The sequence below is a fragment of the Octopus sinensis genome, unplaced genomic scaffold (assembly GCF_006345805.1).
Source record: "Octopus sinensis unplaced genomic scaffold, ASM634580v1 Contig10721, whole genome shotgun sequence".
Taxonomy (NCBI): domain Eukaryota; kingdom Metazoa; phylum Mollusca; class Cephalopoda; order Octopoda; family Octopodidae; genus Octopus; species Octopus sinensis.
In genome coordinates, this window is record NW_021832215.1 from 1 (window position 1) to 18,672 (window position 18,672).

The 18,672-nt window shown below is 36.3% G+C and overlaps 1 protein-coding gene across 1 annotated transcript in view; it reads right to left on the reverse strand.

Annotated features, from left to right (window-relative positions):
• Nucleotides 1-32: 32 nt before the first annotated feature.
• Nucleotides 33-18,672, reverse strand: part of LOC115228489 (SEC14-like protein 3) — a 29,066-nt gene continuing 10,426 nt past the window's right edge. Inside the window, exons 2-7 of the mRNA XM_029799061.2 lie at nucleotides 13,389-13,458; nucleotides 12,829-12,872; nucleotides 11,138-11,294; nucleotides 7,005-7,099; nucleotides 2,948-3,023; nucleotides 33-198 (exon numbers count right to left, since the gene is read on the reverse strand). Coding sequence (XP_029654921.2) covers nucleotides 62-198; nucleotides 2,948-3,023; nucleotides 7,005-7,099; nucleotides 11,138-11,294; nucleotides 12,829-12,872; nucleotides 13,389-13,458 — 579 coding nt within the window. The 3' untranslated portion in view covers nucleotides 33-61. The remainder of the gene's footprint in view (nucleotides 199-2,947; nucleotides 3,024-7,004; nucleotides 7,100-11,137; nucleotides 11,295-12,828; nucleotides 12,873-13,388; nucleotides 13,459-18,672) is intronic.

Consider the following 18,672-nt stretch of genomic DNA (forward strand, 5'->3'; position numbering starts at 1 on the left):
GCCATAGGAAAGCTACATCAACATATCCAGTCTAACTGATGCAAGCATGGAAAAGAGGACATTAAAATGATGACGATGATGACGGAAGAGAGAAAGAGGGATTGTGTTGATACTTACCATTGATAATAAAACATTGCTTTAATACTTCTGGGTAATGATCTTCAAACATACTGATTATCTCACAAAAAGCTTTCACACCTGACAGGTAGGAGTATAAGAAGAAAAAAAAAAAACGTACATTGAAAGAAAGAATAAAATGAAGAAAAAGGTTTAGAGTATTATTTTGTGCAAAAGATTACCGTAAATAAATAAATAATATATATATACAGATATATAAATATACACACATATATAAATATATACATATACATATATATAATATATATATATATATATACACACACAACACAATATATACATACACATAAATATATACATGTATAAATATATATACATATATAAATTTATACAAATCTATATATATATATATATATAATATATATATATATATATATATATATTATATATAAACATATATATATATATATAAACATATATATATATTAAACATATACAGACATATATACACATACTTATATACATACATATATATATATGTATGGTGTATATATATGTTCATATACACATACTTATATACATACATACATATATATGTATGTATGTATATAGTATCATATACACATACTTATATACATACATACATATATATGTATGTATGTATATAAGTATCATATACACATACTTATATAATACATATATAGATATATATAGATATATATATATATAATATATATATATATGTGTGTGTGTGTGTATAGTATAGAAGTGTTTTGCTCATGAACACATCGCACCACTCAGTCTTGAAATTGAAACCACAATCTCGCAATTATGGATGCTATACCCCAACCACTAGGCCATGCGCCATCACATGCATAGGCAAGTAAGCCTTAATAAGCTAATCTATAATATAAATTGGACATGGGCGATCGTTATATTCTTTCTTGTCTTGAGGTTCAAAGACAAACGGCTGGGTGGATTCGCATGAAAAATGGCACACATGTGGAGACGGGTGCATAGATTGGAATGCAGTTTGTATTTTTTATCTAACCCCCATACTTACTGAGAAAATCGCTTAAAACTTTCTGTAATGGAATTTCCCTCTTTCTTCTGCCATGGGGTGATGTCTTAAGGTTCACAACCAAACGGCTGCGTGGATTTGCGTGAAAAAAGGCACACATGTGGAAACGAGTGTATAGATTGGAATGCAGTTTGTATTTTTTTCCTAACCCCCATACTTACCGAGAAAATCGATTAAAACTTTTTCTAATGGAATTCCCCTTTCTTCTGCCATTAAAACAACCAGTTGCTTAGAAGCTGTTTTCTGACGGGGTGGGGTCAGGAAATTTTCATACTGCTGGAGGCTCCAATCGAAACAGGGGACCCAAAATGATAAGGTTGAGAAACACTGTTATAGATTATGCCTAACCGAAAACGATCACAGCCACCTCATCCAAACAGACCAGGTGAAACCGGGCTCAGCGGCTAGTTAACCTATAACTGGGACCTTGACAGGTGCTACTGCTCCGGGTGAGAGTAGACCTGGGAACAATATATTTCTTTATTGCCCACAAGGGGCTAAACATAGAGGGGACAAACAAAGACAGACAAAGGGATTAAGTCAATTACATCGACCCCAGTGCGTAACTGGTACTTTATTTATCGAGGGTGGCGAGCTGGCAGAAACGTTAGCACGTCGGGCGAAATGCGAAGCCGTATTTCGTCTGTCATTACGTTGTGAGTTCAAATTCCGCCGAGGTCAACTTTTCCTTTCATCCTTTCGGGGTCGATAAATTAAGTACCAGTTACGCACTGAGGTCGATGTGATCGACTTAATACCTATGTCTGTCCTTGTTTGTCCACTCTATGTTTAGCCCCTTGTGGGTAATAAAGAAATAGGTACTTTATTTATCGACCCTGAAAGGATGAAAGGCAAAGTCAACCTTGGCAGAATTTGAACTCGGAATGTAAGGACAGACAAAATATGGCTATGCATTTCGCCCGGCACGCTAACCATTCTGCCAGCTCACCACCTGGGAACAATAATGGCTTAAAAGTGATATCACGCTCCTCAAAACACAGAAACTCTTGTACCAGGGCCTCCCACTACCAGGTGCAGTTTGAAGTCATACCTAAGACATATATGAGTATACACACACAGACACATACACACACAGACACATACACACACAGACACATACACACACAGACACATACACACACAGACACATACACACACAGACACACACAGACACACAGAAACATACATACACACACAGACACATACACACACAGACACATACACACAGACATACACACACATACACACAGACACATACACACACAGACACACATACGCACAGACACATACACACACAGACACACATACACACACAGACACATACACACACAGACACATACACACACACAGAAACATACAGACACACACAGACACATACACACACAGACACATACACACAGACATACACATACACACACAGACACATACACACACAGACACATACACACACACATACACAGACACTACACACACAGACACACATACACACACAGACACATACACACACAGACACATACACACACAGACACACATACAACACACCACACAGACACATACACACACAGACACATACACACACAGACACAGGCACATACACACACAGGCACATACACACACAGACACATACACACACAGACACGTACACACACGAATACATGGTTTTGATCATAGGTCTGCTTGAGCAACAATGACCTGGGGCTAGACAATGACAGACAAACTGGCAAACAGACACACAGATATAGACATACTTTCAGAAATAACAGCAGTGGCCATCACAGCATACCCTACCTGGTTTCCAGAAGTGCTTCTGTCCAAGGTTCTTAACGTCCAGCACAGATACAACCTGGTTGATTTTTCTGTTCTTCTGAAATGATTTATTTTTGAAAGTGAAAAATAAAAAATACAATATGGAAACCACTAATTAAGAAAGAAAAGGGCAAATTGCTTCAACGGGTTACAGAGACATTAGGTTTATATGCCTTAAAAATTCACTCTGTCTCTGCCTACGAGTATAGTGCAGTAAATAAAGATGTTCGTTAATGCAGTGTAATCACTAAGGGGTTCTGAGATCAATCCCAGGCAAAGTAATTCATACAATTCAACTAAAGCCAAAAATGTCACGAAATGCAGAGGGGAATGAGATCAGTGTACCCCTGTAGATTAAATAAAGGGTTAGGTTTGAAATTCTGATACAACAGCTGAGTTCAACACATGACACCTGAAGAAGGCTGAAGCTGTACAACACCACACCTGAAACAGAGTGCAAGTAACACTCAAGAGAAGGACACAACTCAACTAATATAAACAAGTTTATATTAGCAAATTGTGAAAAATAGAAATTAGCCAAAAACTTGAAGAATTTTACTTAATCAAATTTTACTTATATGTTGGAGTGTGGGGGGCAGTGGTGGATTTTTCGTTAAATTTATTCACCTTATACATAAACCTATATATATATATATATATATATATACATACAAGTTCAGGCATGGTAAGGAGTTTGCTTTCCAACCATGGTTCTGGGCTCAGTCCCACAGCATGGCACCTTGAGCAAGTTGACTGCGGATTTGGTTGAAGTGCATCATATAGACATATAATATCTATCTATCCATCCATATATATATATATATATATATATATATATATATACATATATACATATATATATATATACATCTATATATACATATATATACATATATATCATATATACATATATATACATATATACATATATATATATATATATATACATATATAATATATACATATATATATATATATATATATATATATATATATATATACATTATGGATATATATATCGTAATATAATGAATAACATAGTGCAGGAGTGGCTGTGTGGTAAGTAGTTTGCTTACCAACCACATGGTTCTGGGTTCACTCCCACTTGTCTTCTACTATAGTCTTGGGCCGACCAAAGCCTTGTGAGTGGATTTGGTAGACGGAAACTGAAAGAAGCCTGTCGTATATATGTATATGTATGTGTATATGGGTGTGTTTTTATGTGTCTTGTTTGTCCCCCACAACATCACTTGACAACCGATGCTGGTGTGTTTACGTCCCCATAACTTAGCGGTTCAGCAAAAGAGACCGATAGAATAAGTACTAGCCTTACAAAGAATAAGTCCTGGGGTCGAGTTGCTCGACTAAAGGCGGTGCTCCAGCATGGCCGCAGTCAAAATGACTGAAACAAGTAAAAGAGTGAAGAGAGAAAAGAGTAACAAAGATGTACAGGTGTCAATTCATTACGGCCGTTTCAAGAGGCTCTTTTACTTGATTAATGAAAACATTACATCAATTTGAAAAAAAAAAAAACCTTCTCATGAGATGACTGCATATCTGTGCCACAAAAGAAACAATGTAAATATTTTGAGTTCCATTATTGATGTAAATATGTTTAAAAAAGATTGATATATCCTTTATGTTTGAAGTCTATGCGGTCATCTGATGAGAACGGTTCCTTTCATTATTATTATTATTATTATTATTATTATCATCATTATTATTATTATCATCATTATTATTATCATCATTATTATTATTATCATCATTATTATTATTATTATCATTATTATTATTATCATTATTATTAATATTATTATTATTATTATTATCATTATTATTATTTTATATCACATTATTATTATTATTATCATCATCATTATTATATCATTATTATTATTATTATTATCATCATTATTATTATTTTAAAAATAAATCTTCTTTCAAATTTGCTTCCATTTCTTGCCGAGTGTCTTCCCGACTCCTACGGCAAAGAAACTCATAGTATACATTGGTAGGCCATTAAACCAAACTCAGTAGTTTGTTCATTTTTTTTTTTTATTTTTAAGTTAAATTAAAATACATGAGCAGCAACAGTTCTCACATCGACAATGCTCTTCTCAATACGTGTGATGTACCAGTTAAGACAATATCATTATTATTATTATAATCATTATTATATTATCATATTATTATTATTATTATTATCATTATTATTATCATTATTATTATTATTATTATTATCATTATTATTATTATCATCATTATTATTATCATTATTATTATTATCATTATTATTATTATCATCATTATTATTATTATCATTATTATTATTATTATCATCATTATTATTATTATCATTATTATTATTATTATCATTATTATTATTATTATTATTATTATTATTATCATCATTATTATTATTATGATGTAATGTTTTTACTAATCAATCAAAGGAGCTGCTTGAAACAGCCGTAATGAATTGACACCTGTACATCTTTGTTACTCATTAATATTCTGTTCACCAAACTTGGAATCTGCACTTCAGAAATACTATAAAATGTACCTTTATAAAAAGTACATGTCTGAATTACCAAGTGCAGATATCTTCACTTTGTTGGGTTGCACTGTCTGCACACACAGCAGGAATATTAGGTACAAACACCCCTGCACGGAATCTTGATATTCAGTATTCAATTAATATTGTTGGAGTGTGTGCAGATTATACCAACCTAGCAAGGTGCCTCAATTTAAGTACCTATCAACCACCTCACCAACAACAACACTGAACACCTTTTTGATCTCCATGTGTCTAACACACGTGGACATGCCTACAAAGTCAGAAAACAACACAGCTCCCATGACTTTCGGAAACATTTCTTCACGCTCAGAGTTGCTGTAGCATGGAATAAACTGCCTGCATCAGTTGTTGACTGCCATGACACTGCATCCCTTAAGGCCCTCATGTTTTCCGAAATCCGCCGAAACTACACCTGATTATATATACACTTTAGATGAGTTGTAGTGCACCTGAACACTGTACACAATTATTATTATTATTATTATTATTATTTCAATGGAATCTTAATCTCTAAATATATAAAGCTGAAGTTGTCTGTGTGTGGCAGGTTTGGTAGCCTTCAACTAACACTATCTCCTCCGAGACCCTGCGGCGCAAGTTGACCAAAATTGAGAGTATGATAGAAGAAGGCTTGCTCTTCCTTCCATAGAAGAAAAAATTCAAATCGGACCATGTTAACACCAAAAATTATTTACATCAAAAAGGTGCTTTTTTTCTATGAAAATCCCTATTTTTTACGATTTATAAAGCTGAAGTTGTCTGTGTGTGTGTGTGTGTGGCAGGTTTGGTAGCCTTCAACTAACACTATCTCCTCCGAGACCCTGCGGCGCAAGTTGACCAAAATTGAAAGTATGATAGAAGAAGACTTGCTCTTCATTCCGTAGAAGATAAAATTCAAATTGGACCATGTCAAGACCAAAAATTATTTCCATCAAAAAGGTGCTTTTTTTCTCTATGAAAATCCCAATTTTTTTACGATTTTTTGACTGCTGTGTCTCCATTTTTCGGTGTATTTCAACCAGAAAAATGTTCACTTGATGCAAAATCTTTACTTTTCAAAAATTCCAATTCTAAAGGGTCGAAAAGAAAACAAGCCCGAGCAACGCTGGGCTATACTGCTAGTTATATATATATGTCACTGTTTGTCCTCTATCATTGCTTAACAACTGGTGTTGGTGTGTTTATGTCCCTGCAACTTAGCAGTTTGGCACAAGAGACTGATAGAATAAGTGTGTGTGTGTGTGTGGTTTGTTTGCTTCAATCGCTGGCACCAAAACAAGAAAAAAAGCTGAATGTCCTGTGAGCTATCTCAGACTAGATCAGTATCCAAACAACTTCCCCAAATCATCCCATTTCACCCCCTAATTTAGGGAGAAAAAACATAATTATAATGTTGACCCCCTACTTCTTAGCCCCAAACCTCAGCAGAATATACAAAGACACAGAAGATTCTGGTACCTCTATCGAACATGTTTCAAGGAGACGGCCGATTTCTTCCATACACTTTACCTTGTTCTTCATAAGGGCAGACTTTTTCGCAGACTTCAGTAAACCTAGAAGGATTGAAAAAGAGAGAACCGTATTTAGGAAACAATAAAGTACGTGTGAGAGAACTGTCCGATCTCTTTAACGATTTCGTTACCACCCAATTAGTGTCGAACAAATCTGCCTTTGTTTTAATTAATTCTGAAAATAATTATCCTTTCTAAATCGATCAACATCAATGGAAATTGTAGCTGTGACACCAGTGCCGGTGGCACATAAGAGAACCATCCAAACGTGGCCGTTGCCAGCACCGCCCCGAATGGCTTCAGTGCCAGTGGCACGTAAAAAGCACCATCCGATCGTGGCTGTTTGCCAGCCTCATCTGGCACCTGTGCCCGTGGCACGTAAAAAGCACCCACTACACTCACAGAGTAGTTGGCATTAGGAAGGGCATCCAGCTGTAGAAACATTGCCAGATCAGACTGGAGCCTGGTGCAGCCTTCTGGCTTCCCAGACCCCAGTCGAACCGTCCAACCCATGCTAGCATGGAAAACGGACATTAAATGATGATGATGATGATTATAGGCACAAGGCCTGAAGTTTTGCGGGAGGGGACTAGTCAGTTACATCAACCCCAGAATTTCACTGGTACTTAATTTGTCGACCCTGAAAGTATGAAAGGCAAAGCTGACCTCGGCGGAATTTGAACTCAGAACATAGCGATCGGCAAAATACTGCTAAGCATTTCATCTAGCATCCTAACGATTCTGCCAGCTCAGTGACTTAATGATAATAATAATAATAATAATAATTAACGAGAAATTTTGATGCAAGCTTTTAATTTAGACCACTAAGTATTTTTTTCAGCATAGGAGTGGCTGTGTGGTAAGTAGCTTGCTTACCAACCACATGGTTCCGGGTTCAGTCCCACTGTGTGGCACCTTGGGCAAGTGTCTTCTGCTATAGCCCCGGGCCAACCAAAGCCTTGTGAGTGGATTTGGTAGACGGAAACTGAAAGCCGTCATATATATTATATATATATGTATATATATATAAGGCGGCGAGCTGGCAGAAACGTTAGCGCGCCGGGCAAAGTGCATAGCCGTATTTCATCTGCCGTTACGTTCTGAGTTCAAATTCCGCCAAGGTCGACTTTGCCTTTCATCCTTTCGGGGTCGATAAATTAAGTACCAGTTACGCACTGGGGTCGATGTAATCGACTTAATCCGTGTGTCTGTCCTTGTTTGTCCCCTCTGTGTTTAGCCCCTTGTGGGTAGTAAAGAAATATATATATATATATATATATATATGTACGTGTGTGTATATGTTTGTGTGTTTGTGTTTGTCACCCCAACATCGCTTGACAACCGATGCTGGTGTGTTTACGTCCCCGTAACTTAGCGGTTCGGCAAAGAGATTGATAGAATAAGTAGTAGGCTTACAAAGAATAAGTCCAGGGGTCGATTTGCTTGACTAAAGGCGGTGCTCCAGCATGGCCACAGTCACATGACTGAAACAAGTAAAAGAGTAAAAAGGAAGTATACTAACATTTCTGCCAGCTTGCCACCTTCCCCAGGTTGATTAAAGCCTTGTGAGTCAATTTGGTAGATGGAAACTGAAAGAAGCCTCTCATATATATGTGTGTGTGTTTGTGGCTGTGTTCCTCCCCTATCACTGCATAACAACCAGTGTTGGTTTGTTTATGTTCTGTGACTTGGCAGTTCAGCAAAAACTATAATAAAATAATTACCAGGCATAAAAATAAGTACGGAGGTCGATTTATTTAACTAAAACCCTTCAAGGTGAACCCTCAATCCAATAACTGAAACAAGGCAAAAAACAGAACAAGGGAGCAGGAAATCATGTAAAAGAGTATGTTGTGATATACACATGGAAGCACTTGGTGGTGTTGGCACCAAGCTTTGACATTGAGAGTTATACCAGCCCCCAAAATGGACATCACTGCACTGTTTCAAAGGTCCCACTCATTCTGTCTAGAGTGAGGGCCATGTACTGCACGAGTTTGGGATTCAAGGGCTCATGGCTATTTAATCCTTTCGTTACCAACCCGGCTGAAACCGGCTCTGGTTCTGTAGTACAAATATCTTGTTTTCATAAGTTTTGAATTAAAATCTTCCACCAAACCTTAGTCACAATTTATGTTCCTAACAGTAGCTAAATGATAACTAAGTTATTTTACTAAATTCTTTGTTATATTTAAAATTAATTGAAAGAAACACAGAACATCTCAACAGAAATATGGTAACAAAAGGGGTTCAAGTCACCATGATATTTTTAACCCTTTTGTTACCAACCCGGCCAAAACCGCCTCTGGCTCTCTAGTATAAATGTCTTGTTTTCGTAAGTTTTGAATTAAAATCTTCCACCAAACCTTAGTCACAATTTATGTTCCTAACACTAGCTGAATGATAACTAAGTTATTTTACTAAATTCTTTGTTATATTTAAAATTAATTGAAAGAAAACAGAACATCTCAACAGAAATATGGTAACAAAAGGGGTTAAAGTCACCATGATATTTTTAACCCTTTTGATATCAACCTGGCTGAAACCAGCTCTGGCTCTGAGTACAAATGTCTTGTTTTCATAAGTTTTCAGTTAAAATCTTCCACCAAAACCCTGTCACAATTTATGTTCCTAACAGTAGCTAAATGATAACTAAGATATTTTACTAAATTCTTTGTTATATTTAGAATTAATTGAAAGAAACACAGAACATCTCAACAGAAATATGGTAACAAAAGGGGTTAAAGTCACCATGATATTTTTAACCCTTTTGATACCAACTCAGCTGAAACCAGCTCTGGTTCTGTAGTACAAATGTCTTGTTTACATAAGTTTTGAATAAAAATCTTCCACCAAACCTTAGTCACAATTTATGTTCCTAACCCAAGATAAATGATAACTAAGTTATTTTACTAAATTCTTTGTTATATCTAAAGTAATTGAAAAAAACACAGAACACCTCAACAGAAATATGGTAACAAAAGGGGTTAAAGTCACCATGATATTTTTAACCCTTTTGATACCAACCTGGCTGAAACCACTTCTGGCTCTGAGTACAAATGTCTTGTTTTCATAAGTTTTGAATTAAAATCTTCCACCAAACCTTAGTCACAATTTATGTTCCTAACACTAGCTTAATGATAAGTAAGTTATTTTACAAAATTCTTTGTTATATTTAAAATTAATTGAAAAAAACACAGAGCATCTCAAAATAAATTGAGTAACGAAAGGGTTAATATCTTGACCAAACATCTGAGTGACATACATGGTGAGGGAGATGTTTTCAAGAAACAGCTTGACCTCTTGCTGGCCCACGTTACAGATTAACCTACATCATGGCAAGAAGGTCAAACGCAGATGGCAATATCAAATTCCCACCATCACCAAAAGCCGATCCCGAAAGAATGGCCACAGAAAAGATAACATTGGTGGCGCTCCAGTATGGCCACAGCCATCGGGCCTGAAATACATAAGAGAATAAAAGAATATACATACATAGGTGCAGGAGTGGCTGTGTGGTAAGTAGCTTGTTTACCAACCAAGTGTCTTCTGCTATAGCCTCGGGCCGACCAAAGCCTTGTTAGTGGATTTGGTAGACGGAAACTGAAAGAAGCCCGTTATATATATATATATATATATATATATATAGGCGCAGGAGTGGCTGTGTGGTAAGTAGCTTGTTTACCAACAACATGATTCCGGGTTCAGTCCCACTGTGTGGCACCTTGGGCAAGTGTCTTCTACTATAGCCTCAGGCCGATCAAAGCCTTGTGAGTGGATTTGGTAGACAGAAACTGAAAGAAGCCCGTTGTATATATGTATATATATATATATGTTGAGTGTGTTTGTGTGTCTGTGTTTGTTCCCCTAGCATTGCTTGACAACCGATGCTGGTGTGTTTATGTCCCCGTCACTTAGCGGTTCGGCAAAAGAGACCGATAGAATATGTACTGGGCTTACAAAAGAATAAGTCCCGGGGTCGAGTTGCTCGGTTAAAGGCGGTGCTCCAGCATGGCCGCAGTCAAATGACTGAAACAAGTAGAAGAGTAAAAGAGAGAGAGTACACACATACATACAAACCTTGCATATCTAGATTACCGACAGGATCATAAAACACAGGACAACCAGTTTTATCGAAACCACAAACACCACCGGTGTAGTATCGCTGCACAGCCTCTGGATTGACGTAGTCCTCAACAATGGTCTCGGCACCAATCTCTGCACGCCAGGACAGGTCCTGAAACAGACAGCACACTTCCAGGTTTACATATGTCAATATATACACACGTGTGTATATATATAAATAAATTCATAAATGTATATATAAATATAAACATATATATATATATATATATATGAATATAAACATATATATATATATATATAAATATAAACATATGTATATATATATAAATAAATATAAACGTATGTATTATATATATATATAAACGTATGAATATATATATAAATATAAACGTATGTATATATATATATAAATATAAACGTATGTATATATATACATATATATACATACATATATATACATATATATACATACATATATATATATACATATATATACATACATATATATATATACATATATATACATACATATATATACATATATATACATACATATATATATATACATATATATACATACATATATATATATACATATATATATATACATACATATATATATATATACATATATATATATACATACATATATATATATACATACATATATATATATACATACATATATACATATATATATATATGCACACACACACACACATATATATATAATAGATACATAAGCATATATAGAGAGAGATATAAATACATGCATACATGTGTGTATATGTATATATATATATTAATATAAATATATACATATGAATATATATATAAATATGTATAGTGAGGGTGCATGGCTTAGTGGGTAGGGTGTTGCGCTCACGATCTAGCAGTCCTGATTTCAATCCCCAGACTGGGTGGTGCATTATTTTCTTGAGCAAAACACTTCGTTTCACATTGCTCTTTGATCACTTCGACACCTGACACGTGGCACACCGTGCCCCTGTTCAGACAACATCGATTTGATGGAGGTGGAGTGAGCTGATGTACAGCACATACATTTGATCCTTATAAACAAATCATTTGTGTTGGTCATTCGGCAAAAAGCTGAACGCTCATACGTCATCTTAGATGGGAGAGTTTATCACACACACCTATACATACATGTGTGTGCATATATATATATATATATATCTACCTTCTCTATAATGTTGCCACTTGATATGAAAATTTTTGTATTAATGGAAAACCTCTATAATTGGCTGATGAGTGCTCAGCATTTTAAAACTGTTGTAATACTTACAACATTTAATAAAATGATGTAGTACGAAACGATCGTACCAAATTACCAGAGTCATTGACCCCACTCACACCCCCAACCACATTGACACCATTCACACCCCCAACCACATTGACCCCACTCACACCTCCAACCACATTGACCCCATTCACACCCCCAGCCACACTGCCCCCGTCATTCCCATCCACCCCATACTGATCTCACTGACACTACTCCACTGATATTGACCCAAAGTAAGAATGACCCCCCCCCCACCACCACCACAAGCACTGACACAATCAACGCCAGTTCCAACCCTGCCCCCCACCTCAGATCATCCTCCCATGCCGCAATGAAACCCACCCAGACGTTGTGATAGTGGCTAACGATGTGTGTACTTTACCTTACGAAACATCGCTTCCGACTGGTCAATATTGAAGTTCCTGGCTGTGGACAGAAGGAAAAGAACATCATCAGAAACAAGGGTCCAGAAGGAAATTATTGGTATGAGATACCAGTTACATGTTAAGGTCTCACCAATCAACACTAGTTAATTACAAAAAAAGTAACCTCTCGAAGGAGCTGTTCTTCACTCCTGCTCCAGAGCGTCGGCTGCGGGGTCACTCCGAAAAGCTCTATCTCGGACGATTTCATCTCAATCGAAGGAGAGGGGCTTTCTCCGTCCGGGCTGTGGATCCGTGGAATAAGCTGCCGGACGCGATAGTGAAGATGCCGACGACCGCTCAGTTCAAAGTCTCTCTTGACCAGAAATGGCCTGAACTCTTTACATGAACACCCTCCCTGTACATAACTTCATGTCCCCCTACATGGCCTTGTTTTTGCTTTTTGAGCCCCCAAAAATTGAATTAAATTAAATTAAAATTGAAACCAGCACCATAAAGACTAACACACCCAAACATACGTTCAGCTGGACAACAAATAGCAAAAGATGAGGATACAGACCTTTGAGCCAGCGGACGAGGCAGCTGTCATCATGTACGGGTGTGAGGACATCTTTGAGTTTTTCACGGAACTGAATTTGAAATACAAAAAAGAGTGAAAGGTCAATTGCAACAGAATTTATATACATCTATACATGCAACTAGATTAAGCACAGTCGTGGTTGTGTGGTAAGAAGGTTTGTTTCCAAACCACATGGTTCCAAGTTCAATCCCACTGCTCGACGTCTTGGGTAAGTGCCTTCTAGTATGGTCTCAGACCAAACAAAGCCTTATGAGTGGATTTTGTAGACTGAAAGTGAAAGAAGCCCATTGTGCTATATTTATATATATATATATATATATATATATATATATATATACATACACATGACGTCTATATCTAGCATGTTGACCGTCCACTTTTAGTGGTCAGTCCTTTAAATTTTGTATGTAAAAAATATTTTAATCTTCGGATTTTTTTAATATGCTAGGCCACTGGTTTTAATTGATTAATATCAATTTCTACCCTTATTCAATTTTAAATAATAAAAAAATGTTCTCTAACTGGCGGTGCATCAGCATGGCCGCAGCTCTGAGCTGAAACTAGAAAAAAAAAAAAAACCCCGTAAATTGACTGCTGCAGTTTATTAACTGCAGGGTAGATTTCCGATCTCAGCACGCCAAAGTGAAGGCATTTGAAGGATACACATAAATATATTTGTTGGACTCTATGCATGCTGGACTCCGGTCAAGCGTTTTTGTATCTAGTCCTGCAAATTGTATTTCTATACGACATACTATGCTGATGAGCTTGCAGATTTCCACATATCCATATGCGTGGATATTAACAAGCGAAACTGATCGGTACATAGGTAATCGTTATTATTTCGTATATTTTCATTTGTCTTGCTTATTTTTTACACTTTGATTTTGTGCTGAGTTTTTATTTTAGAACACATTCTTCGTGGAAAATAGCGGTTTGACGTCTATATCTAGCATATTGACCGTCCACTTTTAGTGGTCATCCTTTAAATTTTGTATGTAAAAATATTTTAATCTTCGGATTTTTTTAATATGCTCAGCCACTGGTTTTAATTGATTAATATCAATTTCTACCCTTATTCAATTATACACATATTGGCGTATATATCGAGATCGGAAATCCACCTGAAGATTGTCATTGAAGACATGAAACAATTGTAGTGGCGGTTTTTTTTACTTTTTATTAAAATTTTATGTATTGATTAAGTCTTTCCTTGTTTGTTTTGCAAAATAGTGGTTTTGTCTGTAATTAATATTATGTATATATATATATATAATATACATACACATGACGTCTATATCTAGCATGTTGACCGTCCACTTTTAGTGGTCAGTCCTTTAAATTTTGTATGTAAAAATATTTTAATCTTCGGATTTTTTTAATATGCTAGGCCACTGGTTTTAATTGATTAATATCAATTTCTACCCTTATTCAATTTTAAATAATAAAAAAATGTTCTCTAACTGGCGGTGCATCAGCATGGCCGCAGCTCTGAGCTGAAACTAGAAAAAAAAAAAAAAACCCCGTAAATTGACTGCTGCAGTTTATTAACTGCAGGGTAGATTTCCGATCTCAGCACGCCAAAGTGAAGGCATTTGAAGGATACACATAAATATAATTTGTTGGACTCTATGCATGCTGGACTCCGGTCAAGCGTTTTTGTATCTAGTCCTGCAAATTGTATTTCTATACGACATACTATGCTGATGAGCTTGCAGATTTCCACATATCCATATGCGTGGATATTAACAAGCGAAACTGATCGGTACATAGGTAATCGTTATTATTCGTATATTTTCATTTGTCTTGCTTATTTTTTACACTTTGATTTTGTGCTGAGTTTTTATTTTAGAACACATTCTTCGTGGAAAATAGCGGTTTGACGTCTATATCTAGCATATTGACCGTCCACTTTTAGTGGTCATCCTTTAATTTTGTATGTAAAAATATTTTAATCTTCGGATTTTTTTAATATGCTCAGCCACTGGTTTTAATTGATTAATATCAATTTCTACCCTTATTCAATTATACACATATTGGCGTATATATCGAGATCGGAAATCCACCTGAAGATTGTCATTGAAGACATGAAACAATTGTAGTGGCGGTTTTTTTACTTTTTATTAAAATTTTATGTATTGATTAAGTCTTTCCTTGTTTGTTTTGCAAAATAGTGGTTTTGTCTGTAATTAATATTATGTATATATATATATATATATGTGGTCAAGTGATGCATATGGACGAGGACAGTTGTGTAAAGAAGTGCTGATCTCTAACTGTGGAGGGAACCTGTGGTAGAGTTAGACCCAGGAAGGCATGGAATGAGAAGGTGAAGCATGGTCTTTGAACTTTGGGCCTCATAGAGGCAATGACTAGTGACCGAGACCTAGTGAGAACTTCCAACTCCAACTCCTGTAGTTTTGCCAATGTCATTTTTGCGATGTGTGGTCTGGCATTGTCTTGCAATAAAAAAGGAGTGGATCTCTTTGACTAATCTAGGCTGTATTTTTGTAAGTTTCTGCATCATTTGGCCCAGTTGGCTGTGTTTGAGAAGACCCACCAAGCCAAATGAAACCATAGTTGTGGATGATACTGATGTCACATAACTGGCATGTAAAAAGCCCCTTCCGAGTGTTGGGCCCCACAAAGGCAAAGTGGCTGAGCTCCTTTTAAGCGTTGGGCCTCACAAAGGCATGACCAAGATCTTTGGCGTTATGTTGCACTTAAGAAGGCCCTTCATGTCTGTGTTTGTCCCCCCAACATCGCTTGAAACTGATGCTGGTGTGTTTACATCCCTGTCACTTAGCGGTTCGGCAAAAGAGACCGATAGAATAAGTACTAGGCTTACAAAAAATAAGTCCTGGGGTCGATTTGCTCGACTAAACGCGGTGCTCCAGCATGGCCTCAGTCAAATGACTGAAACTAATCTTGGGGTTAGTTTCCTGCGCTCTTAACCACTATGCCATATACCCGTGGGTATATGACGTATTAACATTGTTAATAATGGTGTCATATTTTGCCATGAGGGCAGCCGTTTTGGGGGAAAGGATGACAGGCAAAGTGAATTTCGGTGGAATTTGAACTCAGAACGTAACGATGGGTGAAATACCCCTAAGCATTTCATCTAGCATGCTAACGATTCTACCAGCACACCACCTTCTTAATGTTGCTCATAATAGCAAGTCAAGAGGGTAATTAAATATGAATTTCTGCATAAATTAATGTTATTCTAAGGATTACAGAACAATTTGGGAATAAAATTAATGATATCCTTAAATTTAAATAAATTTAATTTAATTATAAATTTAGCAAATTAATAATAAATATGGCAATTAACAATAAATGCGCATAAAGATGCCAATTTGGCCGTGTGCATTAATTATTGCAGAAATATAGGTAGGTGCAGAAATGAAGAGACGTAATTAACAGCTGAATAAAACTTGATATAAATCTCTGTTCTTCGTTATTACAAATTCATTATTTTCTCTGCCAAAAACATGCAGTCTCTCTATAGGGCAATATGGATTTACCTATGTGAAGATAGACTGAGGTTAGTATAGCAAAAGAACTGGAGCTTTTTACACACTCACTGAGGATAGCTGGCATTAATCTTTATATATAAAAGAGAGGTTGTGTGGTGTCTGTCTCCTACGATTTAGATTCCTAACTACGCCCACATTTTGCGGTGCAGTTTAACCAAAAGCGGGTATCTTATAGTCGTGATTCATATCGAGCCCTTCTGGGTATTAGTGCGTGTCTACAATGAGTCTACGATTTAAAAAAAAATTTACCATCAATTTTTCCCATTTTTAATGCATTTTTGGCATATATAAGGGAAGTAACTCTCTAAAAATTTATTATTAAACCTCAGAACGTAAAAAGCTACAGTAACATCCCCCCCTTTGTGGTTAGCCATATTGAGATGGCTATTATACCTTACATCTCTAAAAATGCTTTTATACATATTTCCCTTACAAACCCGAGCAACGCTGGGCGATACTGCTAGTAACCAATAAATGCAATCACGGTACCCTTTTGGATTCTGTATATCCCTACCAACCGAAATTTGGAAATTTATCTTTAATAGCACTTGTGTTTGTCTATATGTGCGTGTGTGTGTGTGTGTGTTTGTATACTCTCTTTACTCTTTTACTTGTTTCAGTCATTTGACTGCGGCCATGCTGGAGCACCGCCTTTAATCAAGCAACTCGACCCCGGGACTTATTCTTTTGTAAGCCCAGTACTTATTCTATCGGTCTCTTTTGCCGAACCGCTAAGTGATGGGGACATAAACACACCAGCATCGGTTGTCAAGCAATGCTAGGAGAACAAACACAGACACACAAACACACACGCATACATATATATATACATATATACGACGGGCTTCTTTCAGTTTCTGTCTACCAAATCCACTCAGAAGGCTTTGGTCGGCCCGAGGCTATAGTAGAAGACACTTGCTGAAGGTGCCACGCAGTGGGACTGAACCCAGAACCATGTGGTTGGTAAACAAGCTACTTACCACACAGCCACTCCTGCGTCTATATATATATATTATATATAATATATATATATATATACGACAGGCTTCTTTCAGTTTCCGTCTACCAAATCCACTCAGAAGGCTTTGGTCGGCCCGAGGCTATAGTAGAAGACACTTGCCCAAGGTGCCACGCAGTGGGACTGAACCCGGAACCATGTGGTTGGTAAACAAGCTACTTACCACACAGCCACTCCTTTGCCTATTTATATATATATATATATTACGACAGGCTTCTTTCAGTTTCCGTCTACCAAATCCACTCACAAGGCTTTGGTCGGCCCGAGGCTATAGTAGAAGACACATGCCCAAGGTGCCACGCAGTGGGACTGAACCCGGAACCATGTGGTTGGTAAACAAGCTACTTACCACATAGCCACTCCTGTATATAGAATAATAGTGGGGAATATAATTCCAAACTTTCAGGGAAAAATTAGGGTTAGGGTTAGGGTGAGCAATTCTAAGTCAAATTTCACAATATATATGTATATAATTAAGAGAAATAACCTCTATTAAGCAATTCAATAGTGAAACATATTATCCATATTAAATAGAAAAAATTTTAATTAAAATTTTTTTCTATTTAATATGGATAATGTTTTTCACTATTGAATTGCTTAATAGAGGTCATTTCTCTCAATTATACACACACACACACACACACATTCATATGTCATATTGCTATATATATATATATATATATATATATATATACACTCTGCT